The sequence below is a fragment of the Lepeophtheirus salmonis genome, chromosome 1, assembly GCF_016086655.4.
Source record: "Lepeophtheirus salmonis chromosome 1, UVic_Lsal_1.4, whole genome shotgun sequence".
NCBI classification, from domain to species: Eukaryota; Metazoa; Arthropoda; class Copepoda; order Siphonostomatoida; family Caligidae; genus Lepeophtheirus; species Lepeophtheirus salmonis.
Genome location: NC_052131.2, coordinates 27,107,370 through 27,129,791, shown reverse-complemented (window position 1 = coordinate 27,129,791; position 22,422 = coordinate 27,107,370). Strand labels below are relative to the sequence as shown.

At 31.2% G+C, this 22,422-nt stretch overlaps 4 protein-coding genes across 4 annotated transcripts in view; 2 read left to right on the top strand and 2 right to left on the bottom strand.

Moving 5' to 3' along the window:
* Positions 1–1,339: 1,339 nt before the first annotated feature.
* On the bottom strand, positions 1,340–3,528 carry LOC121121803 (monoglyceride lipase). The gene is made up of 2 exons (XM_040716784.2): positions 2,089–3,528; positions 1,340–2,029 (listed from the first exon to the last, which is right to left on the bottom strand). Exons 1-2 carry the CDS (start codon positions 2,662–2,664, stop codon positions 1,694–1,696), a joined length of 912 nt encoding a protein of 303 aa, XP_040572718.1. The 5' UTR covers positions 2,665–3,528; the 3' UTR covers positions 1,340–1,693.
* On the bottom strand, positions 2,761–4,729 carry LOC121121812 (tRNA N(3)-cytidine methyltransferase METTL6). The gene is made up of 3 exons (XM_040716794.2): positions 4,274–4,729; positions 3,953–4,197; positions 2,761–3,685 (listed from the first exon to the last, which is right to left on the bottom strand). Exons 1-3 carry the CDS (start codon positions 4,541–4,543, stop codon positions 3,334–3,336), a joined length of 867 nt encoding a protein of 288 aa, XP_040572728.1. The 5' UTR covers positions 4,544–4,729; the 3' UTR covers positions 2,761–3,333.
* Positions 4,730–4,893: 164 nt separating this feature from the next.
* Positions 4,894–22,422, top strand: part of Gbeta76C (guanine nucleotide-binding protein subunit beta-2) — a 71,197-nt gene continuing 53,668 nt past the window's right edge. The window contains exon 1 of the mRNA XM_040716772.2: positions 4,894–5,878. The gene's annotated coding sequence lies outside the window, so the exon portion shown is untranslated. The remainder of the gene's footprint in view (positions 5,879–22,422) is intronic.
* On the top strand, positions 4,969–5,882 carry LOC121121817 (negative elongation factor E). The gene has a single exon (XM_040716808.2). The coding sequence runs from the start codon at positions 4,969–4,971 to the stop codon at positions 5,791–5,793; it is 825 nt and encodes a 274-aa protein (XP_040572742.1). The 3' UTR covers positions 5,794–5,882.

Below are 22,422 nucleotides of genomic sequence, written 5' to 3'. Positions count from 1 at the left end.
TTGTCAATACCCCTATGCGGTTCACCATAAATAAGAATCCTTATGTTAAAGATGGAACAAGTCATATATTTCAAGTTATTACTATTAAAGGGCAAGAAGAAAGGCTTCATAAAATTGTTTTACCAGTTATACAAGAAAATCGCTATTTTCTCATCATGAAAATATTCTTTTTTAAGATGATTTTTGATGATAGACCGGATATTCGAAAAAATTGCATAGAATTTTGATCATTCGATTTTCACGAGTTATTCCTTTACAATCGTGACCTAGATTACTTAAAATGTCTAGGTTAAACTTTAAATGAAGTTAATATTATAAAATTATTGACTGGTCCAAATAAAAAATATTTTTCAGAGCTCAAATTTTGCATATTGTTTTCCAACAGTGAGTATGAGCTTTTTACCACTAGCCATTTATCAATTTCCAAATCAATAGTTTTATTCATTCAATACATGTGTCCTAATAAACAGCCCAAAACTTGCTGTAACTTGCGTCCTCTATTATATAGACTGTATAATTGCTTATAGACTATTCGTTAATTTGGAATTTTGTTCACAAATATATCCAAGTGCTCAATGAATGATTTTCTAAAATTATTAATATGCCTTTTATTTTACTAATTGTTGAAATGATTAAACTTAAGTAATGCAAATTATCACGCAATGATCAAAATACATTATGTAAGAGAGCAGCCATAGTACTCTAGTTATAATTAACTATAAAGGTTAACTGGATTAAGTAGCTATTCATGGAAAAATTGACCTTATACATATTTATGTATTCAGTATTTGATACTAAATTAATAATTTTCACGAGCATTTTTTCAATGTCAAGATTGATTAATAGTTTACTTATTTCACAAATATATAGCTACGCCTTCAATAAAATAGACATTAATACAGTAGGCTTAGTTTAAATCTACTATCTAGACTTGTCTTCCATTTTAACGTGGCATATCTGACTAACTTGAAAAGGTTTGTTTATTTGACAAGCTACAAACAATGAGTAAATTATATTACAATAAATATTATTATTCATTACTCAAAAATGTAAATTTGGTATTTCATTAGGGTGACCTTGTCTTGACCTTTAAAAAAACAAAAACAGTTTTAGTTCCAAAAGAGTATATAAATTAATAAATTTTTATAATGTATATTTTGGATCTTGTTATATTTAATATATATATAAAGGAAAAGTATGTACGAGTCTAGAAAAAACCACATAAAATTGGAAATTGCGTGGATTTATAATAAAAAAATTCCTTAAAAGGTCATACTGTCCGTCTCCCTATTTTAATACTATGAATGTGATTTTATAGGATTCAAACAGAGGAACTCAATTGGATTTTTTATTTCTTTAATGCTTCTTTAATTATGTAAACAAACGATTACTTTTATAATATTATATACTCAATTCTAACAATATAATGTTTTCCATAGACATGGAACTGAATGATAATTGAAAGCTCAATCCAGTACATTTTTGAAAAATAAAATAAGAAATTTATTAAGGAAACATATGTACAACTTCAATCAATTAATTCAACTCAAGTATAAAAAAAAATAATATAATATCACAATAATTAAAGTAGATCAAACTTAAATTTTAAATTCAAAAACAGCTAAACGCAGAAACTAAAAATTATAGAGCCAAGTGATTATCAAATAAAAATAAATAATGTCGACTTAAAAATTCAACATCTTTTATCGAACCACTCAACAGTACTCTGTATGCTCTTAAGTCTAGTAGAAGAAGTATCCATAAACAAATTATGAACAGCTTCAGGGAACTCAATAAGGATTTTATCCTCCACAAAAGCCTTTCTCATGAGATTTCTGCTCCCAATAACGTTACAAAGTTCATCCTTATCCCCATGAAGGGACAAAAAAGGAGTTTTCATAGATCCAAGTAAGTTGTAATTGTCTTCTATACAATCAACCATAGCAAGTATCGTTCGAACTTTAGCTCCTTTATTCCACTTGAGATCATCATTTGCCATAAACTCACGAAGATCTTTATCCCGACTTACCTGGAGAAGGAAATGGAACGTATAAATGATATTGTAAAACTAACAGGCTTCACAATTACCTTTTCCAATTGAATTTTTCCTATAATAAATTCGGGATTAAAGGTATCTAATACTTTTAAAAACGATCGAACAATTGGAGCACGTCTGGAATTCACTCTAAAATCTAGTCTTCCAAAGTTAGGACCAGGAATAATTAATGGTCCAACAAAAACAACTCCTTTAAACATATCTGGATACATAAGAGTTGCTCTCAGTGCGATCATACCTCCCATGGAATGTCCCAATAAAAATAATGGAATCGAAGAGTAATCATTATCCTTTCGCAGAATGTTGATATGAAGAATTACATCATCCACAAACTCATCAATGCTATTAATGAAGGTTCGATTCCCCGAGGACTTTCCATGCCCTATGTGATCATGTCCAAAACAATATAATCCCTTAGCATTAAGAAAAGATGCAATTTCGTTGTAATATTTAGAGTGCTCTGTGAAGCCATGACTTATAAAGACTAATGCTCTCGGGTTCTTCACTTTCCAGTATCTAGCAAAAAGTGTTCCTCCTTTTGAACTTGGAACTTCCTTTGTCTCAGAGGCCTCAGGAGCATTAAAGAAAGAAGCTAAGCTCTCTTCCATGATGAGTGCTTAAGTAATGGAAATCTATCTTAAGAAGTCGTGTCCATCAGTTTTAGAATGAGAAAACTGATAAGAAATGCTAAAGTAAACAAGGACTAGTTTTGTTTTGAACCTTTCTTGTTTATAAGATATATACATAAATTACAGGTTAACAGTTACATAACATATTATTCCAAAGATACGTTGTAATAACGCGCATGCTCTACAGTTCGATCCTATTCAAGGCCAGTATTACACGATATTTAAGTCTCTATTTATGTCCTAAAGTGATATTATTTATAAATTTCTCAAGTATTTAGAAATTCATATATTATCATATATGAAGTCTAGCCCCTTATCTCCCTTAGTCTTTTTTTTTTGTCAAGAAACTGAAACAAAGGTAAAAAAGTCATTGAATACAAACTAACCACCTCTCAACTAAATTATATTATAAAATGACCTTTTCTTTAGATAAGAAATTTTCGATTTTCTTTTTCACATACTTTATAAATTTCAAATATATCCAAAAAAAATTGGATGTTGTATCATTGAAAAAATCGGATTTTACCAAATTTAGTAGATCCCCCTTTTTTTTTTCTTCTCTCTGCACATCATATATGTATGATCCCAGTGATTACAAATAGCTATCTTCTCACGAAATCCATAAAACGAAACTTGTTTTTTCCTTGATTATCCTATTGACTTAATGAATTTTCCTTGAATGAATATACGACCAACGTCGACGTCCTCTTTCTTATTTACAGTTCTCCTATGCACAAAACAATTTTCACGAATGGAAAACCCAGTTTTCTTACAGAGGTACTCCATTTCATCAATTGAAAAGAAATATGTTAGTGTTCCATCATGTCTCAAGTACTGAGACTCTTTTATTTTTGTTCCGGGTTTGAATCGTAACATGGCCATATCATAGAGACCATAATCACGGAAAATGAAAACTCCACCAGGTTTTAAAATCTTATATATCTTTTGAAAGACATGAGTAAATTTATCGGGTTGAATAGCGGACAATACAAATACCATGCTGAAAAAGCAAAAATTGAATACTAAAGTTTACAATTTTGTCCATTTTTCGAACATGGTCCCCATAAACCAAAATAATAATAATAAAAGATAATTTTTTTGAATGAAATGAAATTTAAAAATCCGTCAAATATGCATCCAAAAATGAAACTATTTGTATGTACAAAAGTTCAAAGAATGGAAAATAAAAATCGAAAAAGTCATGTTAATTACATCACAGGTTCATTAAATTATGTAAAACCTAGATTTCTATAGTAATAATAGCTACCTCACTATGTCTACAGAACTATCATCAATTCCTTGAAAAGATCCTTCCTCCGTAACATCATGTACAAAGGCATGGATTTGTTCCTCAGTATGTTTAGGATGACTTTTGACAAAATCTATTGCCCTAGGGGAAAAATCGCAGGCATGAATAAAATAATTGACACTTTTCCCTCCCTCTTCTTCATCCTCCAATAGTGGGAATATAAAATTCCCAACACCACAACCAATTTCGAAAAGAACTCGTCTCTGTTGGGAAAAACAAAATTATTTTAATATTGATAAAATTTAAAAGTAATGCCAGATTTATTTTATATTTACTCACGGGGACTGGATTATAATCATCATGTAGCAGGAGTCTCTTCTCTTCCTCTATTTCTTTGTGAGATAAAATTAGTTCATTGAATTCTCTCGTGGTCCAATGTCGATCCTTGAAAAACTTTGTCTCATTTCTCTTATAAAATAGATCCCAATGTTTAGAGGCTTCATTTGTAAATTTATTCGCTTTAAAGTCAGAAACAAGCCGGGAGTTTTGATTCTCCAGTAAATTTCGCTCTGGCTCGGTCAAAGTTCGAGTCTCCCCAGAGTGTGCCATTTAATAATTTATATTAGGTGATTGAACTATATATTTATTATTTAATAATATTAGTAATATTAATTGTTACTAATAAAATTTGCACGTGTAGCAATACACGGCAATTCTGACTATACAATCCTATATTACGGATACACACAATTTTAACTTCTAATTAGCTGGCCAGCCTCAATATGACATTAGAATCTTACCTGGTACAATTGATTCATAAACACGTAGGAGTTGCTTATGTACAAGCAAAGCTAGATCGAAAAATAAAACATACAAAAGAAAAACAAAGAAAAGAGATCACGTGGCTTGTAATTATTTTTGACAGAATATCGGATGTGATTCAAAAAAGAAATCATTGCAGACACTCACTTAGGCTATTGCCATTGGCATACCGTACGTATTCCCTCTAATGAAATAGACCAGGAGCGTCTATCATGGGTTACCTTCAATTCTCCTCGAATCTCTCGGAGGAAGAGCGTTTCCTTCAGGCCAAATATGCAAAACTAAGAAAGAAAAAGAAGGAAGTTGCGGCTCTCAAGACTCCCAAACCTATTGAAAGTGAAAAAATATCAAGTAAGAAAATCATTGAGGCTGTTGACGCCAAAGAGGTTGCTAAAAGACTCTCAAAGACTGGAGCATTATTGGCTATTCAAAAATCTGTGGAAAAAACGGACAAATCTCGAGGGTTTAAAAGATCTCAAGGGTGGGAGCGAAAACTTGCAGATTCGCGTACATTGAGTGCATATCAGCCATTCTCTGCAACTCATGGTCCTGGAGGCGGCTTTGATACTGGAGTTGATGATCTTAATCCTGAGCCCCCTCTCCATAATTCTTCATCCAAAGTCAGTCACCATAAGCATCAGCGATCAAAATCTGATAAGAGGAGCTCGAACGTTAAGCTAGATGAAGGAGCCACGATTTATGTATACGGAAACTCACTCCTTACCTCTCATTTCCTTCTAAATACTTTTTCCCATCTTGGTAGTGTTCTCAATGTCTTTGTGGACGTAGATAAAGGGCAAGGTAGAGGAGGCTCAATCACTTTTGAGAAGAGTGAACTCGCTGAAAAGGCAATTTCAGACTTTCATAAAGCTACTGTAGAGGGCATTAAGCTTCAATGTTTCAAGGAACCTGGAGAAAAAGTAGTCTGGGATACATCCAATGAGCCCTGGTCTTCTATTGCTGCATCCCATAGTCAAAAGGGATCTCATAAAGACAAACGAGATTTGGTTCAGTATACTGAAGAAGATTTATTTTAACTGCTCTATGATGTAACAACTAATGGCTAATATCATATATGCGATTGTCTTCTATGATGTGAAATCAATAATAAACCAAACACGAGTAAGTTAATATTGTTATTACTTATTTCTCTGTGTACTTTTCTTCATAATCATTTGTTTGCTATATACCTAGAGTTGAGTTATCTGTTGAGTTTTATTCTGTAGGTACATACATCTCATGATTTCATGCACGAAAAAAAAGAAGAAAAAATAGTGTTAACTATAAGCATAAGGAAAAGTAATAATATATATTACAATATAGAAAATAAAACGATAATTAAGTTTTATGGAATTAACATCTGCGAAAAAGATATCTGTATGAAGAAATATTCTTTATCTTCAATTAAATAGTAGTGTTAGAATGTACTGCCATCCCACAAGTAAAACAAAATTACAATTTTAGCCCTAGTCCAGTGGTTCCAAACCTTTTTTTGGCTACTTCCTCGCATAATTTCCCCAGAAATCAAGAACCAGATGCCCTTCCTTTTTTTCAACTTTAATGACGTGAAAAAATATTTTAATGTTCATATTTTTCCCTAGTTTTTATTAAAAAGAAAACAATTTTTCTAATTGAAAACTGCATGAGAAATGTAATTTCCTCACTGTGGAGTGTACACCGGAGGTGGAGACAGGGACTCCTTATTTTGAAAACTTGCGACTCGACTTGATTCAAGGTAGTTGATTATTATACAGCACCTTGACTTGATCACACTATCAAAAACTCGCGACTCGAAAGTAATTTCAATTTTTTCACTGGATATAAAGTACTTTTTATGCTATCTTTTATTTTGTGAGGATTAGAACTGGACTCGATGAGAATATTCGAAGAGTTGGATTTACTTGAATTTTTGTGTAAATTCTTAAGGTTCAACTTGTACTTGCAGTATAAATACTTTTTTCACCTCTTGTGTTCGTCCCACCTTGGAAAACACTTCTCTTGTCCAAACAAGAAGGCTCACAATCATACAATAATATTATTAATAAATGTTTTTCCCAATAACTAATTAATTTAATAAGCTAAGGATATTTTAGTTCACTATAATTCACATTAATTATTCCTATTTTGATAATAATCCGTACGTTATTGAGTGCTTGTAGGCTTCAAGAGTTTTTTTATGGATTATTTGTAAAATATACACAAAGACGCAAGCAGGTTGGACTTATTAACAATAAGTTATTGTTAGTAACAATCGATATGAAAAAATTAATTATAAACAGTAATTAAGAAAAAAAAAAATATTACAATGAAATTATAGATCAATTGTATCAATAATTTCAAATATGCTTCCTTAAAAACAATATTTATTAATTAATTGCATAAACAAACATCTCAAGTCAGTCATACTAATGTTAACGAGGTCCCCGTATATCGCGGTTTTTTGGAACAAGAAAAACCTGCGTTATGTGATATCCGAGTTGTACATATACTTTTTTAGTACTAAAATCTGTGAATTGGGAGAGATTATTTTTCAAAGTCCACTTTTTACTATTTTTCATTTTTATCCATAATAAACATTATCTAAAATAATGTATGCCAGACATGATACTTGTAAAATAATTCTTAAATTTAGTCTTAATAGGGTATTTGATTTTTAATACGGTCATTTCAATATTTTGAAAGTTAAATAAACGGAATTTAATCAATATTTATTCAGCAACCTTTTTAATTGCAAGTTTGTATAATAATTAATAACCAAAAGTTTTAAGTCTAGGTATCATATCAAAAACTAACAGGACATTCCTCTCTTCCGCTTATACAAAATTATACACTTCTATTATCTATATATATATAAAATAGAGATTGTGTGTGTGTGTGTAGATGTCCTTTATACGTTTCCACATGATTGGACCCAGGAGGCTGAAATTTTGCATGGATCCCTCTTTTGAGCTGGGACAGGATAAGAAGGGTGTGTCGATTTTTGGGGTGATCATATTAGAAGGGGGCTTATGGTATATTCAAAAACAAAAAACTGTTTTTTGCAGTTCAAGGAGACTAGATAGGGGGTTAAGTTAATTATCAATAAGTGATTGGCCTTTCGGAAACCAAAAAAAAAAAATCCGTGAAAATTCAATTTCGTTTATTTCAGGTGCAAACAAAATGAACTTCCAATTTTATGTGGGATTATAAAATGGAATAAATGGAGATTTCCATGCATAACCCGTGGTCCCAGGGTTATAATAGACTATTAGAAGGGAATCTTAATGCTCAATGAGGCGGTAGCAAATGACCCACTTTTTCAACCAAAGGTTCACTTGCTCAACCCATTGGTTGGGATGTATAATGGATATTGAAAGGGCTCCTTGATGCTCAGGGAAATGGGCGGTGGGTAACGATCCAACATTTGGACCAGTGGTTCACTTCTACAATCTGGGGTGTATTATAATATATTAGAAGGAGTCCTTGATACTCAGCATAGTGTGGCGATAGATTTTATCCCCCCTTCTTGTGGACGAGAGGTTCACTTAGTGTAACCAGTAGGCCGGCGTATATTATAATATATTGGAAAGGGGGCTTGATACTCAGGATAGTTGGGGCGATAGGTTTTCATCCACCTTAGGGACCAGCTGTCCATCTGCACAACCTGTTGGGCGAGGTATATTTTTAGAATAAAGTTGAGTCTCTTGTGATAATTTCTTATTACAACCAAAATATTTTAATGGGCGTCAGAACCTATTAAGTTCAATTTCTTGAAAAATGAAATTGTACCTTAATAAAATCCTTAATTATCAAATTGGTTGCAATTAATTGTTTAATAATCAAATTACCCACAATTAATTGTTTAATAATCAAATTACCCACAATTATTTTACCTGACACTGCTAATGAACATAAAATGACAATACTATTGGAAATTTTATGGATTGCCCGGGCGTTTTGCACATTGCCCACATTAAAGGCCATTTACCACATTGCTCGTGACAAATGTATTTCATTAGCCTACAAGTTGTGCAATATATCAGTATGACCCGGAGTAGGTCCATCATCCACTGCCAAATCGTTGTAATTGGTGAATGCACCCCTTATGCGAGACTCAATTTACTTTTTCCAGCGAAACATGTACTGGGCTCATAACCCAACATTAATTCACTGTTTTTGATATGACCTCTTGAGTTTAACTAAAAATTTTATTTATATGATCTATATGACTTCCTACTGTGTTTGCAAAGGTTGGTCAGCATCAAGAATTGGGGACTCAGGCTTAGAAACGTTGAAGAGTAATAATTATAAATTGCAAAATAGCATTTTTTATATTTGTAAAGTAAAATATACAAAATTTGATAAATTTTAGTCCCTTGTGAATCATTCATGATTCTGTGAGAAAAAATAATTTTTTTCTTACAGACATTCTTATTCTTTGGTCCTAGTGTTTGTTCCCTTTTCTTTGTATTCGTAGTCGTAATATGTGAATATTTACGTATTTAAATCTTTCGAATTAATTTATTGAAGGCCCAGGTGTTATGCAATATTGTTATTTTGGCCTCATAAAATTTTGATTTACTAACTAGATAATATTTGGTAAACAGTCTGCATCAGGTATCTTTCATTTAATTAAATAGGCACTAAATACCTCTTTAACGTTTTTCTTATTTTGGAAGGGGGACTCTCAAGAAAAAGTCGCGAATATAACAATTATGAATTAAAAGGAAATTTTTCTGTAGGTATTTTTTTCAAATTAGACACCTCATGGATTCGAACATGAAGATGGTGAACTAGGAAAGTAAATTAATTTGTATCTAATGATTTTTGAATAAGTTGCATGTGAATTCATAATCTGCAGGTGAACAAATGAATTGAATATTTCTTATGAAGTTTTTCCAATCACTGGCACCGATATTTTTATTGTCAGTACGCTTTTTTTGCAAAATCATTACGTCTCAAAAGATAGTGTCAATCAAGGTTAATAGAAATACAAGGTTATACCGTAACGTGTTTACGACTGATGTTTGACTTCCACCACGCTTTTAATAGTGACGCCATAGTGTATAAGTAGTTGCGTGTTTTGTTTACATTTTCCATCGTATAAAAAAAGAAACTATCTACATTGTTGATTCTACAATTTGATAATGTCTTCATTTTATTAAAAGACATTCAAACACATAAAGGATCTTACACATCGTAGTGGAGCATATGAAGCTAAGTCTCAGTTTCTACAGAGTATCACTTTGCTATAGTGGACTACAGCGAGGAACGAGGAAGATTGTCGGATTTCACTCAAATCCATTAGGAAAATTAAATTGAAGGCTTATTATTTATTATTTATTCTGTTTTAACTCTTCAGCCTAGTCATCATCATTCTATCTTTCAATCCAAGAACAATATATTCAATCCATATACATTATAATTACTTATAAGTAAAGTTGATAGTATTGTAGAGAAAAACGCGTGCAAGGAGAAAAGGGGGGATACATATGGTATCATTGTTTAAAATACTAATGTGATTATCAGCTGCCTGTCTTATTATGATTTTTGAGGGTATAACGAAAGTATTTATTAGCAAAATGTTTAATGAAGATATACTACGTATAATTGACTTAGACGTTTTTTATCCGTTACAGTAGATTTGAAAACGTCACACTCTATGAAATTGTAATTCATTATGAACCTTATTATCAGAATAATAGCTAATGAAACGACAAAGTAGAGTATTTAGAAATATATTGGAAGTTCCAAGTTTAAAAAAAAAAAAGCTTAAATTAAATAGAATCTACATACTAAAAAATAAACTTATCATACATTTATGTTAAATATACAAAATTAAACAATTAGAATCATATAACTAATAATAACAATAAATTATAAATACAGAATATTGAAATAATAAATTGATCCAAATAATATTTTTTTGTTCTGACATCGGAATCCAGTTAAATATGTCATAACTTTAGGTTGCAAAACGCAAGCGAGACATGGAGTTTAATCAAAAACAATTGTGCACAGGATAGATATATCTCTACCGATGAGATTGAACTAATTATTAAAGTAAATGTCAAAATCATAAAATTAGACAATAAATATACTAATAAAAAAAATGTTAAAAATAAATCCATCTTAAAGATTTAGAGCAATAGCTAATTATGTAGTAATATCTGGCGATATTACTCCTTATTAAGATCATCAAAAAGATTCCCCCCCCCTTATTTATGCTTATATAACAACATACTATTATCATGAAGGATATACAGAATTGCTAATTATAATGCTACACCCAATGTAACTACCCCCGTTGTTGTGACCATTTAAGTAGTTGTTTTTGCCTTTTATGAGTTTTCTGAACAACATTTCTTGGAGACTATCAACAAAAGCTAAGCCTTGAGTGATAAAAAAGTAATATTGATTGACTATGTAATATTGGAAAGCCTAATGATCATACCCAAGTCTTTAAGCGAAGAAACTAGTTTCAGACAAACTAGTTGCGAGCCATCCAAAGCTACTACCCCCGTTGTTGTGACCATTTAAACAGTTATTTTTGCCATTTAATGAGTTGTGTATCATAATTCTTGATATGTTTAGCTAAAATAGAATCATATTTTATGGTTACATTAAAAAAAATTGAATATTTACTGTTAAATAGTACAAAATTCAGAGATCCATTTCGAAATTAGTAAATATTTTATACTTTTTACTGATAACTTGATCGTCATTTGGTGTGGATGACTCAAAACATTTTTATATGTATTTCTATAAATGACATCAGTACCAACATCCTCCATTAATTTAATGATGGTTCCTCTGGAAGGGATAGGTTTACCCGTGTATTTCTTCACAAATTTTTTGAACATAGATGATTAGCAATGGATAAGGTTATATTACATGCAATAAGCATCTTTTTGAGATCAGAGTTAAAGTCTGACTTGATGTATTCATCATTAACATGATTTTTTAGATGAATATCTATGCTCATGATATGAGATGAGGATCATGAGTGGCGTTTAATTCTAGACAGGGGACGAAAGGCACATTTATATCGACGAATCCGACAAGCCATCTGTTTCTCATCCGGTAAGTATTTTCCAAATTCCTGGGCCTCTATTTTCATAAATCCTGACAGAAGGCGACGTTATTTTAGGCATTTTATTCAGTTCTCTATCGAATATTAGCATCTAATATTATATTAATATTTAATAATAAAGGCGGGAATGATAACGTTCTTGATAGAAGAAGATGTATATTATTTAATCAATGATGCCATGCGTATTTATTTATTTCTCCTCGCACGCTTTTCTATTCTTACCAAAATTATCACACTTACTTATAAGTTATTTATATTGACTGTCATTTTTTAAGATGGCTATAAATTATCATAAGCATTCTTCATCAAATAGAAGATACTAGATGAAGACTCAATGGAGAATGTGTGGAGTTTAATCTAACAAAAGATCGTGTTACTTCGTCACTCCCGCCATTAAAGAATAGGTCATTGTGATAAAGTGCAACATAATTATATATACTAGGGATCATGAATTAAAAATAATCATAATGTGCATTGTTATGTAATGATTTAATTAAACTTAAGTATCTTAAAATGAATACTTTATTGAAATAGAACGGATTAATCCAGTCAAACAGTTCCCATATTGACTCTTTGTGGATTTGACACTGGAAGAAAACTTCGCTCCCAATAGCATTACAGTTGTGTTTGAAAAAAATCTTGGCCATCCAATTTCCGAGGAATTGCTTCACAAGGATTTTAGACTTAGTTAAAACACAGGTACTCACATTTCGAAAGCTTATTGTTTAAAATTAAATAATGAGACTAAAAAAAATATATATATATAATTTCCGTCTTTATTTTTTAACTAATGAAATGAGCAGTTTTTTGCACGTTACATGCTATTTTTCTTTTTATCCTACTTTTGTTTACAATATGAATATACTAATGAATGTACGAGTGCGAATAAATTTTTTTATAACTTTATATTCTTCCATAGGATACTTTTCCAAAATTATGCTGATGAGTCAATCCATCACATTTGTTTTGGTATCAAAAAAATTCCCATGAAACTTAATGAAATGTTTCTCTATTTTTTTTGCAAAATTCCAAAAATATTCCTTTGGTGAAGCTGCGGACTTGGAGGAACTTGTATTCTGGAAGTATTACACCTCAGAGTGGGAAATTTTTGATGTAACGATTTGGCCATATATCCAGCAACATAAATAAATCCTTCATCTTCACAGATTTTCGGAAGATGTAAATCATTAGATGGCTGTTCTATTGTATTTTCATCATTATTTATTCTTCCTCAATCTCACCTTTAATGATTTGAGGATAAATTATATAATCCATTTCTTGATAAAATTGTATGTTATCTTCTGAATCTGCTTCGCTCAAAATAGGACCTAAAAAGATGTGCAGGATTAGTATAATACATAAGTGCATTGGGGATACTACAACTTATAATTTGTTGAAACATATTAACAAAACATTGAACTCCTTCAGATATGACGGGAGCATTCTCAACAACCATTTTTTCTGAGCCATTTATTATGAGTATCCAAAATCGATCCATTGCCTCTATTGCACTAGTATGAGAGTGGGCTCGTCCAATATATCTTATTCTTGAAAACTTTTTTTTCAAGACAATCTTGATTTAAGCGAGATGTCAATATATAAGGAAAACCAATTTCATTATTTATGTATTGATACAATGATATCAAAGAATTTGAAGAAATACTTAAGCCCTTTTGGTAGCGCATCAAAGCAGATGACTTAGGCAACACCACTTTATCATTTTTATTTCTCTTAATTTGCTTCATTATAACAATCACCATTATCATGCTTTGAGAATATCCTTTTCTATATCCAAATTTACTCCATAGGCACATCCAAAGTCCTTTTTTGATAATAGTAGGAGCTTCATCTAATCAATGCACAAGACAGCTAAGTTTCCATTTGGAGTTTCGTTGGATTTGATTTGTTGAGTGATAATTTTAATAATATTTGATTGTATTCCAGGAGCTGTTTTAAAATTTCGGATCCACCGTTTGAGGGTTGTTACACTAGGAACTGGAAGTAGACCACTGGATTGAATGTAACGGTAGCCTTTTGAGGAAAGAGACTTCAGTATCAGTCCTTTCGAATAATTCTCCTCATTCCATTTTCCAAACCTCTTCCCACTGATAATTGGTTTACATTGAGATTTAGTAAATCTCTTTTCCAGTTCTCCTTTCATCGCTTCCTTAAAATTAGATTTGGATTTTAATAATCTATTTTCCGATTGAACGATTTTCACTTTTTCGTATAAATCTGCATTCTGTTTCCTTAGTGCCTCAAGTTCTAGAATGATTGGATCTTTTCTGGTGATAATAGCCCTACTAATTTGTATAATCCGGGATACACATACTTGATTAGATGGTTAACCTTTTCTAATACAAGTGTTTGAGTTTATTTTATGTTGGTTTGGGATGATTTGTCTAATGTCTCCAAATATATTTCATTAGAATCTTCTTCAAATTGGTCCACTATCTTCATTCATTTCGTTTTCCTTGGAGCTTGCTCAAATCCTTCTTCAGGTATGAGACATCTGGAAGGAATAGCATCTTCTTTCAAATTTTTTTTTAAAAGTAGTCCTATCAGTTCACCTTTAAATCCCCTTTCCAAGCATTTTCATCAAAATGATTATCACAAATTCTAAGGTATTTTCCTGAGGGGTACTTTCGATGACAAGCACTTTTGCATTTTTTCCTCTTTGAGGGATCCTTTGTAAAATGATGATAGATGATGTTGTTAGGAGAATCAAAAATGGGAACTGCACAACTAATAGTTTCATTGCGCGAATACATTACACTTTTTCGGAATGGCGAATAGGTAATTTTATCGTAATAATAATAATCAATTACTAATTAGTAATAACATATGTATATTGTAAAATGTAAATAATATATAATATCATACTCCAAGGATACCATACTTCTCTCTCTTGGCCCACAGTGTAGTCCCAGTTCTTAATTTTGACCTTTTGTGAATTTGTATTTGGTACCCTTTCTATTCACTATGACATCAAAATCACCCTCTCTTGCCCAGTAGTCGGTACAATCAAGGACTCCTGTAAGCAGGACAGGACACTGCGCTCACGCGTTTCCAATATGGGTCTTAATTTATTCTATATGGAATGTATCTCTTAAAGTGTTTTGCTACACAATAAAGAGTTTTAAAAGTATTTGGCTAGGGAAAATCATCAAAATAATAAAAATGAAGTTATATATTTCTAATAGAAGTGGTATTTTATTAGTACTTTAATCAAAATAAACATTAAAAACATATAAAGAAAGAAAATACACTATCCAAAAGTACAAAGTTGGTCCAAGTCTACAAGTCAGAAGATTTTGATTGAAATTTAGCTTTTTTTCTATTAACTTCTGAATTCTTAGCTACCATTTTCTTTTTTGTTAATAATAGGATGTAATCATTCAGTTTAGCACTTAAATTTTTACCCAATACATTAAACAAAGCGAATGAAATTCTTTGAAGAAAAGCTGACTTCCTCGCACTTTACTCCCACAACGGCGATAATGTCAGAGTTTAAACTGTCCTGTATCCTGTCAATGAATGTGGCAGCAAATGAAGCTCTAGGATTTGAGGTGCCAAGTAACTGTCTTTCTCTTCAGGAGTAGCTGTGATGAAAGAGAACATGGAGCGAGCATAAAGACAGGAAAGGTAGAGGAGGTCGGATGGAGTCGACAACACTCCTATGCTCATTATGTTGATGAACTCTTTCAGGTCTACATGCTGATTGGTTTGGCTATCGAACATTATTGAGTCCGGAGGTGTGTCTCTGATGACCATTAACTCTTGGCATGATGTAAAACTGATCTTCTTCTTCAAAGAAAAACCAATATACCCGGCAACAATGTAGAAAGCATTCCTTTCACCCTTAGAAACTTGTTCCTGGACGTCATCCCTTTTGCCAGTTAGTCAAAATGAGCTCAGCTTTTACCAGGTATTCATTCAGCAGACCTTTAAGTTCTGAAATAGTCATTCGTGACTGAAGCTATCAATATTGACTCAATATGACACGTATGAAGTCATTATGAGCTAGTTATATAGATTGAAAGAATCCCAAGACTTGAAGACACCCCAAACATCAAAGTTTGAATTTTTAATAGACTAGTTGGCACTACTCTTCCAGAACCCAAAATCGAGGAGGCACTGTGCATGCCTTCTTTTTGTTTGTCTTTTGGTGAAAGAGGACTCACGAAAGAAACTTTTTTGGCAACTAAGCATACTTGTTTGGCTGTAACAGATCTTGCTGAGTACTTGCTGGATAGTGAGAATAAGGACTTCGACTATATATTGCTTGCCATGTCCCAGTCTGACACTATAGAGGGAAGATTCAGCTGGTATAGTATAGATAACTAAGCAGAGCTAATTATTATATTAGTGTTAGACAGATATTGGAGGCAGAAAAGAAAATCAGGGTAAAGTGTCTCGTAAAATTCAATTGTATGACTATCTTTGAGATAAAGGACGTGATGGCTGATGTAGACGAGAATAAATTTGAAATACTTCCCATTGTTTGGGAGCCTTCAGACCTATTGAAAATGAGCAGCATTTGAGAAAGTAATGCATTGTATATTGTTGCAGGATACATGACATTCTCTCTCAATAAGAAAACGAAGTGTTCATCTCCATTTAACACTTGCATAAGATTGATGGCTGAATCCGAAGAGGAACAAGTTAACTTGGCTAAGTTGAAAAAAATTATGAGTAGAGGAGGGCTCTCAACTCCAAACAATATCCTATTTCTTACTTGTCGTAACGCTCATTCTTTATTTAGTTTCATCACCAACATACAGGAAAGAAAGGATTCACTTCTTAACACCTCGAATCCAAGAGCTTCTTTTGTAATTACGTTTCGGGTGTGGAAATGCTGGATAGTTCTGATTCAGCTATTGAAGCTATGAATGTCATTGCCTGCGGACATGGTCACAAATGTAGTAATTTGCACGGCAAGAATTCACTACTTCTCTTCAATGTAATGGGCAAGAATTTGGTGAGTCAACTAAATGATGGGGTCTGTCAACGGAGCAAAAAAAGGACTTCAAATCAGAATACAGCTAAGAATGTCAATTCCTGTTCAAGAAAGATTTCTAAGCTTCAATCAGGCTCCACTTAATTATGTACATGTTAATGTATTACTTGAATTCTCTTTTATTGTCTAATAAAAACAACTACCTGGCTTAATCATATTAGTTATACAAACTTCATATTCCTTTTTAAGACTGTCAGCCACTTTCTGGAGCGCGCTTTTACGGTCAGGTGTCCATAGAGTAGAGACGTCCGTGGTCTAACCTTGTATTTCTATTAACTTTGGTGTCAATGAGTTCTTATACTACCTGCAGGAGCACAAGCTCAAATCACGAAACCTTTTGTACTGATAAAATTCAATTTTTATGTTTGTTGTTTTATGTTATGTTATGACACATTAATAGTTTGTCGTTTTATGTTATGTTATAAAAAATAAATAGTTTGTCGTTGTTGTAGTTTTTTAACAACATCACGTGGTGTTTTATTTAACTATTCCATTTGGGTTAGCATTTTAAATCCCCAGAAATTGTTTTGGAGGTAAACTGATGGACACACTTCACGTTTACAGTTCAAAATCAAAGTAGATATTTTTTAAAAGGTTTTCTAAAGTAAATCATTAAAAAATAATTGAACTAATTATTCAAACAGATAAATTTGCCCTTCAAAGATAAAGTATCAACTTCAGTTCATGTTTATATGTACAAGATTATGTATTATCAGTTTCATACACATGCTATTATATTTATTTAATAGGATATTAATTTTTTAATAATAAAATAATTCATGCATTATGGTAAACAAGTGTGTTTATGTTGGGTGTCGAACTGGAGCCGATAGCAAACTTCCTTCAGGTGTCGGGACAAAATCGATTTCCCAAATCCTTAATTTGTAAGTATAAATGGATCAACATAACCCGTCATGAATCCTCATAGATATCTCGTCTAATTCTGTAGTTTGCTCATTACATTTTAAGGAAAGAGATTATTTTTATACTCCTAAAGGACCGAAAACTCAAAGACTTAAGCCTGAAGCCTGGCCTTCAATTTCTCCAAAAAATGATCTATTAAAAAGGAGAACTACTAAAAATTCTATGGCATGTGAAAAAATTATTCCTGCAGTTAAGAAAATAAGTTTAAAACTAACAATAGCTCCTCCAGATAGTATAGGAGCTCATTGATAGTGTACTCAATTTTAATTAACATTATCCAACCTCTGAATAAAAAGAACCTATTTTCCACTTTGAACAATGATAATTCGAGTTATAAGTATGATGCATACATTTGTGGTACAAAAATGGTTTTATAATTTTTTAACATTCGGTTTTAAAATATATTAATATAACTTATATTTTAATATACCACGCCGAAGGCTTAAAACAGCTTTTTCCCGAAGGCTACGAGGATTTGAGAGAAAAAATAAGGCCATATTTGTAATCAGGGGATGAAACTCTATTAAATTGAGCATATACTGTTTTTGTACCATTTTTGCTGTTGGGCAGTGTCATTAATAAATTATAGAACACCAAACAAATTAGATACGTGAATGATTCACAACCTCGACTAAAATTTTACGGATTTTGAGTATTTTACTTTTTAACTTCAACAAATGCTATTAGGCTCTTAAATATTTCAAAGCCTGAGCCCTCATTCTTGATGATGACCCAGGTGCGTCAGCAGGGTTATATCTTGAGGGGGCTTGGTTTTTGGAATTTAAAAAAAAATCCAGAAATTAAAATTTTTTGAAAAAATTTCAAAAATCCATAGCTATTCACAAAAAATTAAATTTTATGGAAAAAAATTCAAAAACTCATAGCTATTCATATAACATTTAATTTTTAGGACAAAATTTTAAAAGTAAAATTTCAAATATTAAATTTTTTGAAAAATTTCAAAAATCCATAGCTACACAGAGATATTTACTATTTTTTGGGAAAAATAGTAAATATTAAATTTTTTGCTCTCCTTCATAATTTACCAGAATAACAAAAACAAATTTATAATAAAATACATAAAATTCTTAATTTGGGGAGGGCTACACTCCTTGCGGAAGCACCTGTGACCGTCTTTGCAAACCCAGTAGGAAGTCAAATGGATCATTTAATTAAAAAATTGTGTTATACTTTAGAAGTCATATAAAAAACAGTGAATAAAAGAGTCCACTAAGAGTCCCACTGGTATATTGCACAACTTGGGAGGAGAAAAAGTAAATAGAGTCTCAAAGAAGGGGTTCCTTTGCCAATTACAATTATTTGGTTGTGGGGTTTGAACTTACTCTGGGACATATCGACATTTTTTTTTGTACATACAAACCCTATTTTTCAAACATTATTTATTACTAAGAAAATATAAATCAAACAAGAAACATTGTTTCCAATGTAGGGAAACCTCTGACAAAGACAAAAATCTGACAAAAATTATCACGAAGACGAGAAGAAGACGAAACTGTGACGAAGACAAAATTATGTCGAAGACCAGACGAAGATGAAATAAAAGATAACTATGACGAAACAATGACCATGTCTGGCGAAGACAATATTATGACGCAGACGAAACTATGACGAAGACGAAAGCTGACGAAATGGTGAAGAAGACTATTGGCTGACGAAGATGAGCGAAACTGAAAATAGCTGACGATGTGAAGACTGTATAGATGTATTTTCTGATTTCACAATTTTCAATTTGATTTCCCTCTCTTTCCTTTACCAGAGCAACGCCGGGTAATCCATTATTTTTATAGACATCTTAGAAAGAGATTGCAGTCCATCTAATTGACGGTTGCATTAAAAAAACTAAAGATCGTATGAGTTTTGAGAAAACTCTTAAATTGACTAAATATCTAACTTAAAGATTCGACTCTTCCACTAATTTCAATACCAGAAATAGAGATGGAAAACTTTTTCATGATGATGTTTCAAAAGACAAATTCATCAAAGATCCAATTTTACGATTAAATATTGACTTTTATTTCAATGCTAGTGGGAGTACCCAGCATTGGTTGGAGTTATTTATTAAATTGTAAACAAAAAAGTTTTTAACATCTTAGTTAACCAGATTGATCGTCGCGTGCAGTCAATTTGAAAATTTCACTTATTTAATATCTATAAATACTTTTGCACAAGTTTAAATTGAAGCATATATTTTAAAATTATAATTATTTACAAAAATAAAAATTATAATTATTTACAAAAATATAAAAATTATAATTATTTACAAAAATTAAAATTATAATTTTTTCAAAAAATAAAAATTAATATAATTCACGGGCGTTCGCAGGATTATATTTTGGGGTTGGGTTTTTGAATTTTTTGTTCTGCTAAATAATTTGGAGGGGTGATTTTTTCTTTTTAAGGAAAGAAATCCTAAAAAAAGGTTTTTAATATTTTTTCTTCTAAACGAACAAATTTTCTAGTACAAAACAATTTTTTTTTTTTTTTTTTGGGGGGGGACTGGATACACCCCCTTCTGCAGACTTCTTCTTTTAATAATATTTTAAGTACTTTCATTTTGTGTTAAGATGTATAAACCCTTTTCCACTATCAACTTTTAAGAATCGAACGTATAACATACGTTTATGTATTTTGTATTTTTGTTTTTTAATTATTTATATATATATATATTCATAGGTATTCATTATAACTATTGGTTGGTAAGCTTTAGCTACATATGCTCGTCGTTCAATTGTTACTCCTTAGATCACTGGCTCTTAACCTTGATGGAGGTACTGAGCCCCATCAGTTTCATATGAACAAACAAAATTTTACCAAACACTTCTTAATTGCTCAAGCAGTGTGTGTAGTCACAAATCCTGCCGAACCTTGAGACTGACTCACCGAATCCCTGCATTTTGCATTTTCGTTTTTTTTCAAGAGCAAAACAATGAACTTCCAAAGAAATATTGGAGTCGTAAATAAAGTAAAGTTTGTAGAAATTATTCTGGAAATTTGTTTGCATATAAATCTAACACATAAAAATTGATGTACAAGTGAAATATCTATCATTTTCTGAATAATTTTTCATTTATTTCCCATTTTTTGTATCTTTTTTTTTCTCCATCAAACGTCAATTTTCAATTTTTAAGAAGAAATACATCAAAACGTTGTATTTGACATAAAATTTTGGATTTTTTACAATAAACTAAAGTATTTAAAATTTCCAGAAACTATTATTAAATATTTTTGCAGTATTTGCAAGAATGAACCAGTTATTGTGGGTTATTTTTTCGAAAACATTATTTTCCATAACTTTTTTGTTTTGCAGGTACGAAAAAAATATTGGTAGATTTGTGTTTCTTTTTATAATGTCAATAAAAGGTATTAACTATTTTTTTCTTTAAAAATTAGTACAAAACCGTTTTTTGTAATTTTCTTCGTGAATTTTCATATTGCATTTTTTTAACAAAAATAAAATATGTACTTCTAATCTAGAACTTTTTTTATGTACTTATTTTGGTATGTTTTTTGAAGTTTATATCACAATATTATTTTTTTTAGATTAATAATAATAGTACTAAAGTTATAAGAGCCAATAATAAGAGTATTTGCAGTGATGAGACATACTTAACCAGATTGTTAACGAGTGATTATTATATATAAGAGAATTATAACTATCAGGACTTTTCTCGACAACAACGAACATTCACTTATTAGTATCTTACGTGTATTGTATTTTAATTAAATGACTAAACCCGTATTTACCTGATGTATTAATGCAATACTTTTAGTAATCTACCTTTTATTGTTTTACCTTTTTGTGTATGTGTTAAAATTAGAGTCTTGTAGAGCTCAAGAAAATATAGTCACCTTTTACCTTTATTCCTTGCCTTGTGTCTCCGTTACTCCTTACCGCCACCTCATCTAGGCGACGAGACATAATAGTAATAGTATTCTAAATAAGTTAAAGGTAATACAACACATTATGTAGCAATAGGAAAGGTTTATCCAGTGTTGCTTGGGTTAGTGTTTGGGTATTCTTTCCTTGATACATGGTTTATTTTGTAAATATATGTTATACAATATTTCCAGAAATTAACAATAGTTTAATTTAATTCTACGGTTTATAATATTATGACCGAAATGCATCATTTTATGGCATTTCTTATTAAAAATTGACGTTTAATAAAAAAAGAGAGGATAAAAATACAAAAAACATTATTCAGAAAATGACAGATATTACAGTTAAACATTAATTTTATTTTCAAATGAATCTCCAAGGAAATTTCCACAAACTTTTTTAATTTCTAATCCATGGGAAGTTCATTTTTTTGCACCTGAAAATGAAACAAAACTACAATTTTCACATATTTCTTTTTTTGCCAATAATTTTTTTGATTTGGAATAAATTTAGGAAACTTTTTTTCGTATTCATTTTTTTGAGATGTCAGTCACTTTTTGACTTATTACTCAATACCTTATCTAGTCTCTTCGAGCTCAAAAAAACATACCAAACAATTTTTGTGTTTTGGGTATAAAATAGGCTTTTTTTAGCCTGGCCAGGCTTAAAAGAGGCACCTATACAAAGTTTCATACACATACACACAAACTCTATATTATATATAGAGATTAGATTGCCGAGCTAAAAAA

Bases quoted from the DNA above. Each gene is read 5' to 3' on its own strand.
- LOC121121817 (XM_040716808.2), top strand. From the start codon at position 4,969: ATGGGTTACCTTCAATTCTCCTCGAATCTCTCGGAGGAAGAGCGTTTC.
- LOC121121812 (XM_040716794.2), bottom strand. From the start codon at position 4,543: ATGGCACACTCTGGGGAGACTCGAACTTTGACCGAGCCAGAGCGAAAT. The intron at 4,198-4,273 runs GTGAGTAAATAT...TTTTCCCAACAG, and splicing joins ATGATTATAATCCAGTCCCC to AGACGAGTTCTTTTCGAAAT. The intron at 3,686-3,952 runs GTAGCTATTATT...TTGCTTTTTCAG, and splicing joins AGTTCTGTAGACATAGTGAG to CATGGTATTTGTATTGTCCG.
- LOC121121803 (XM_040716784.2), bottom strand. From the start codon at position 2,664: ATGGAAGAGAGCTTAGCTTCTTTCTTTAATGCTCCTGAGGCCTCTGAG. The intron at 2,030-2,088 runs GTAATTGTGAAG...TTCCTTCTCCAG, and splicing joins GAAAAATTCAATTGGAAAAG to GTAAGTCGGGATAAAGATCT.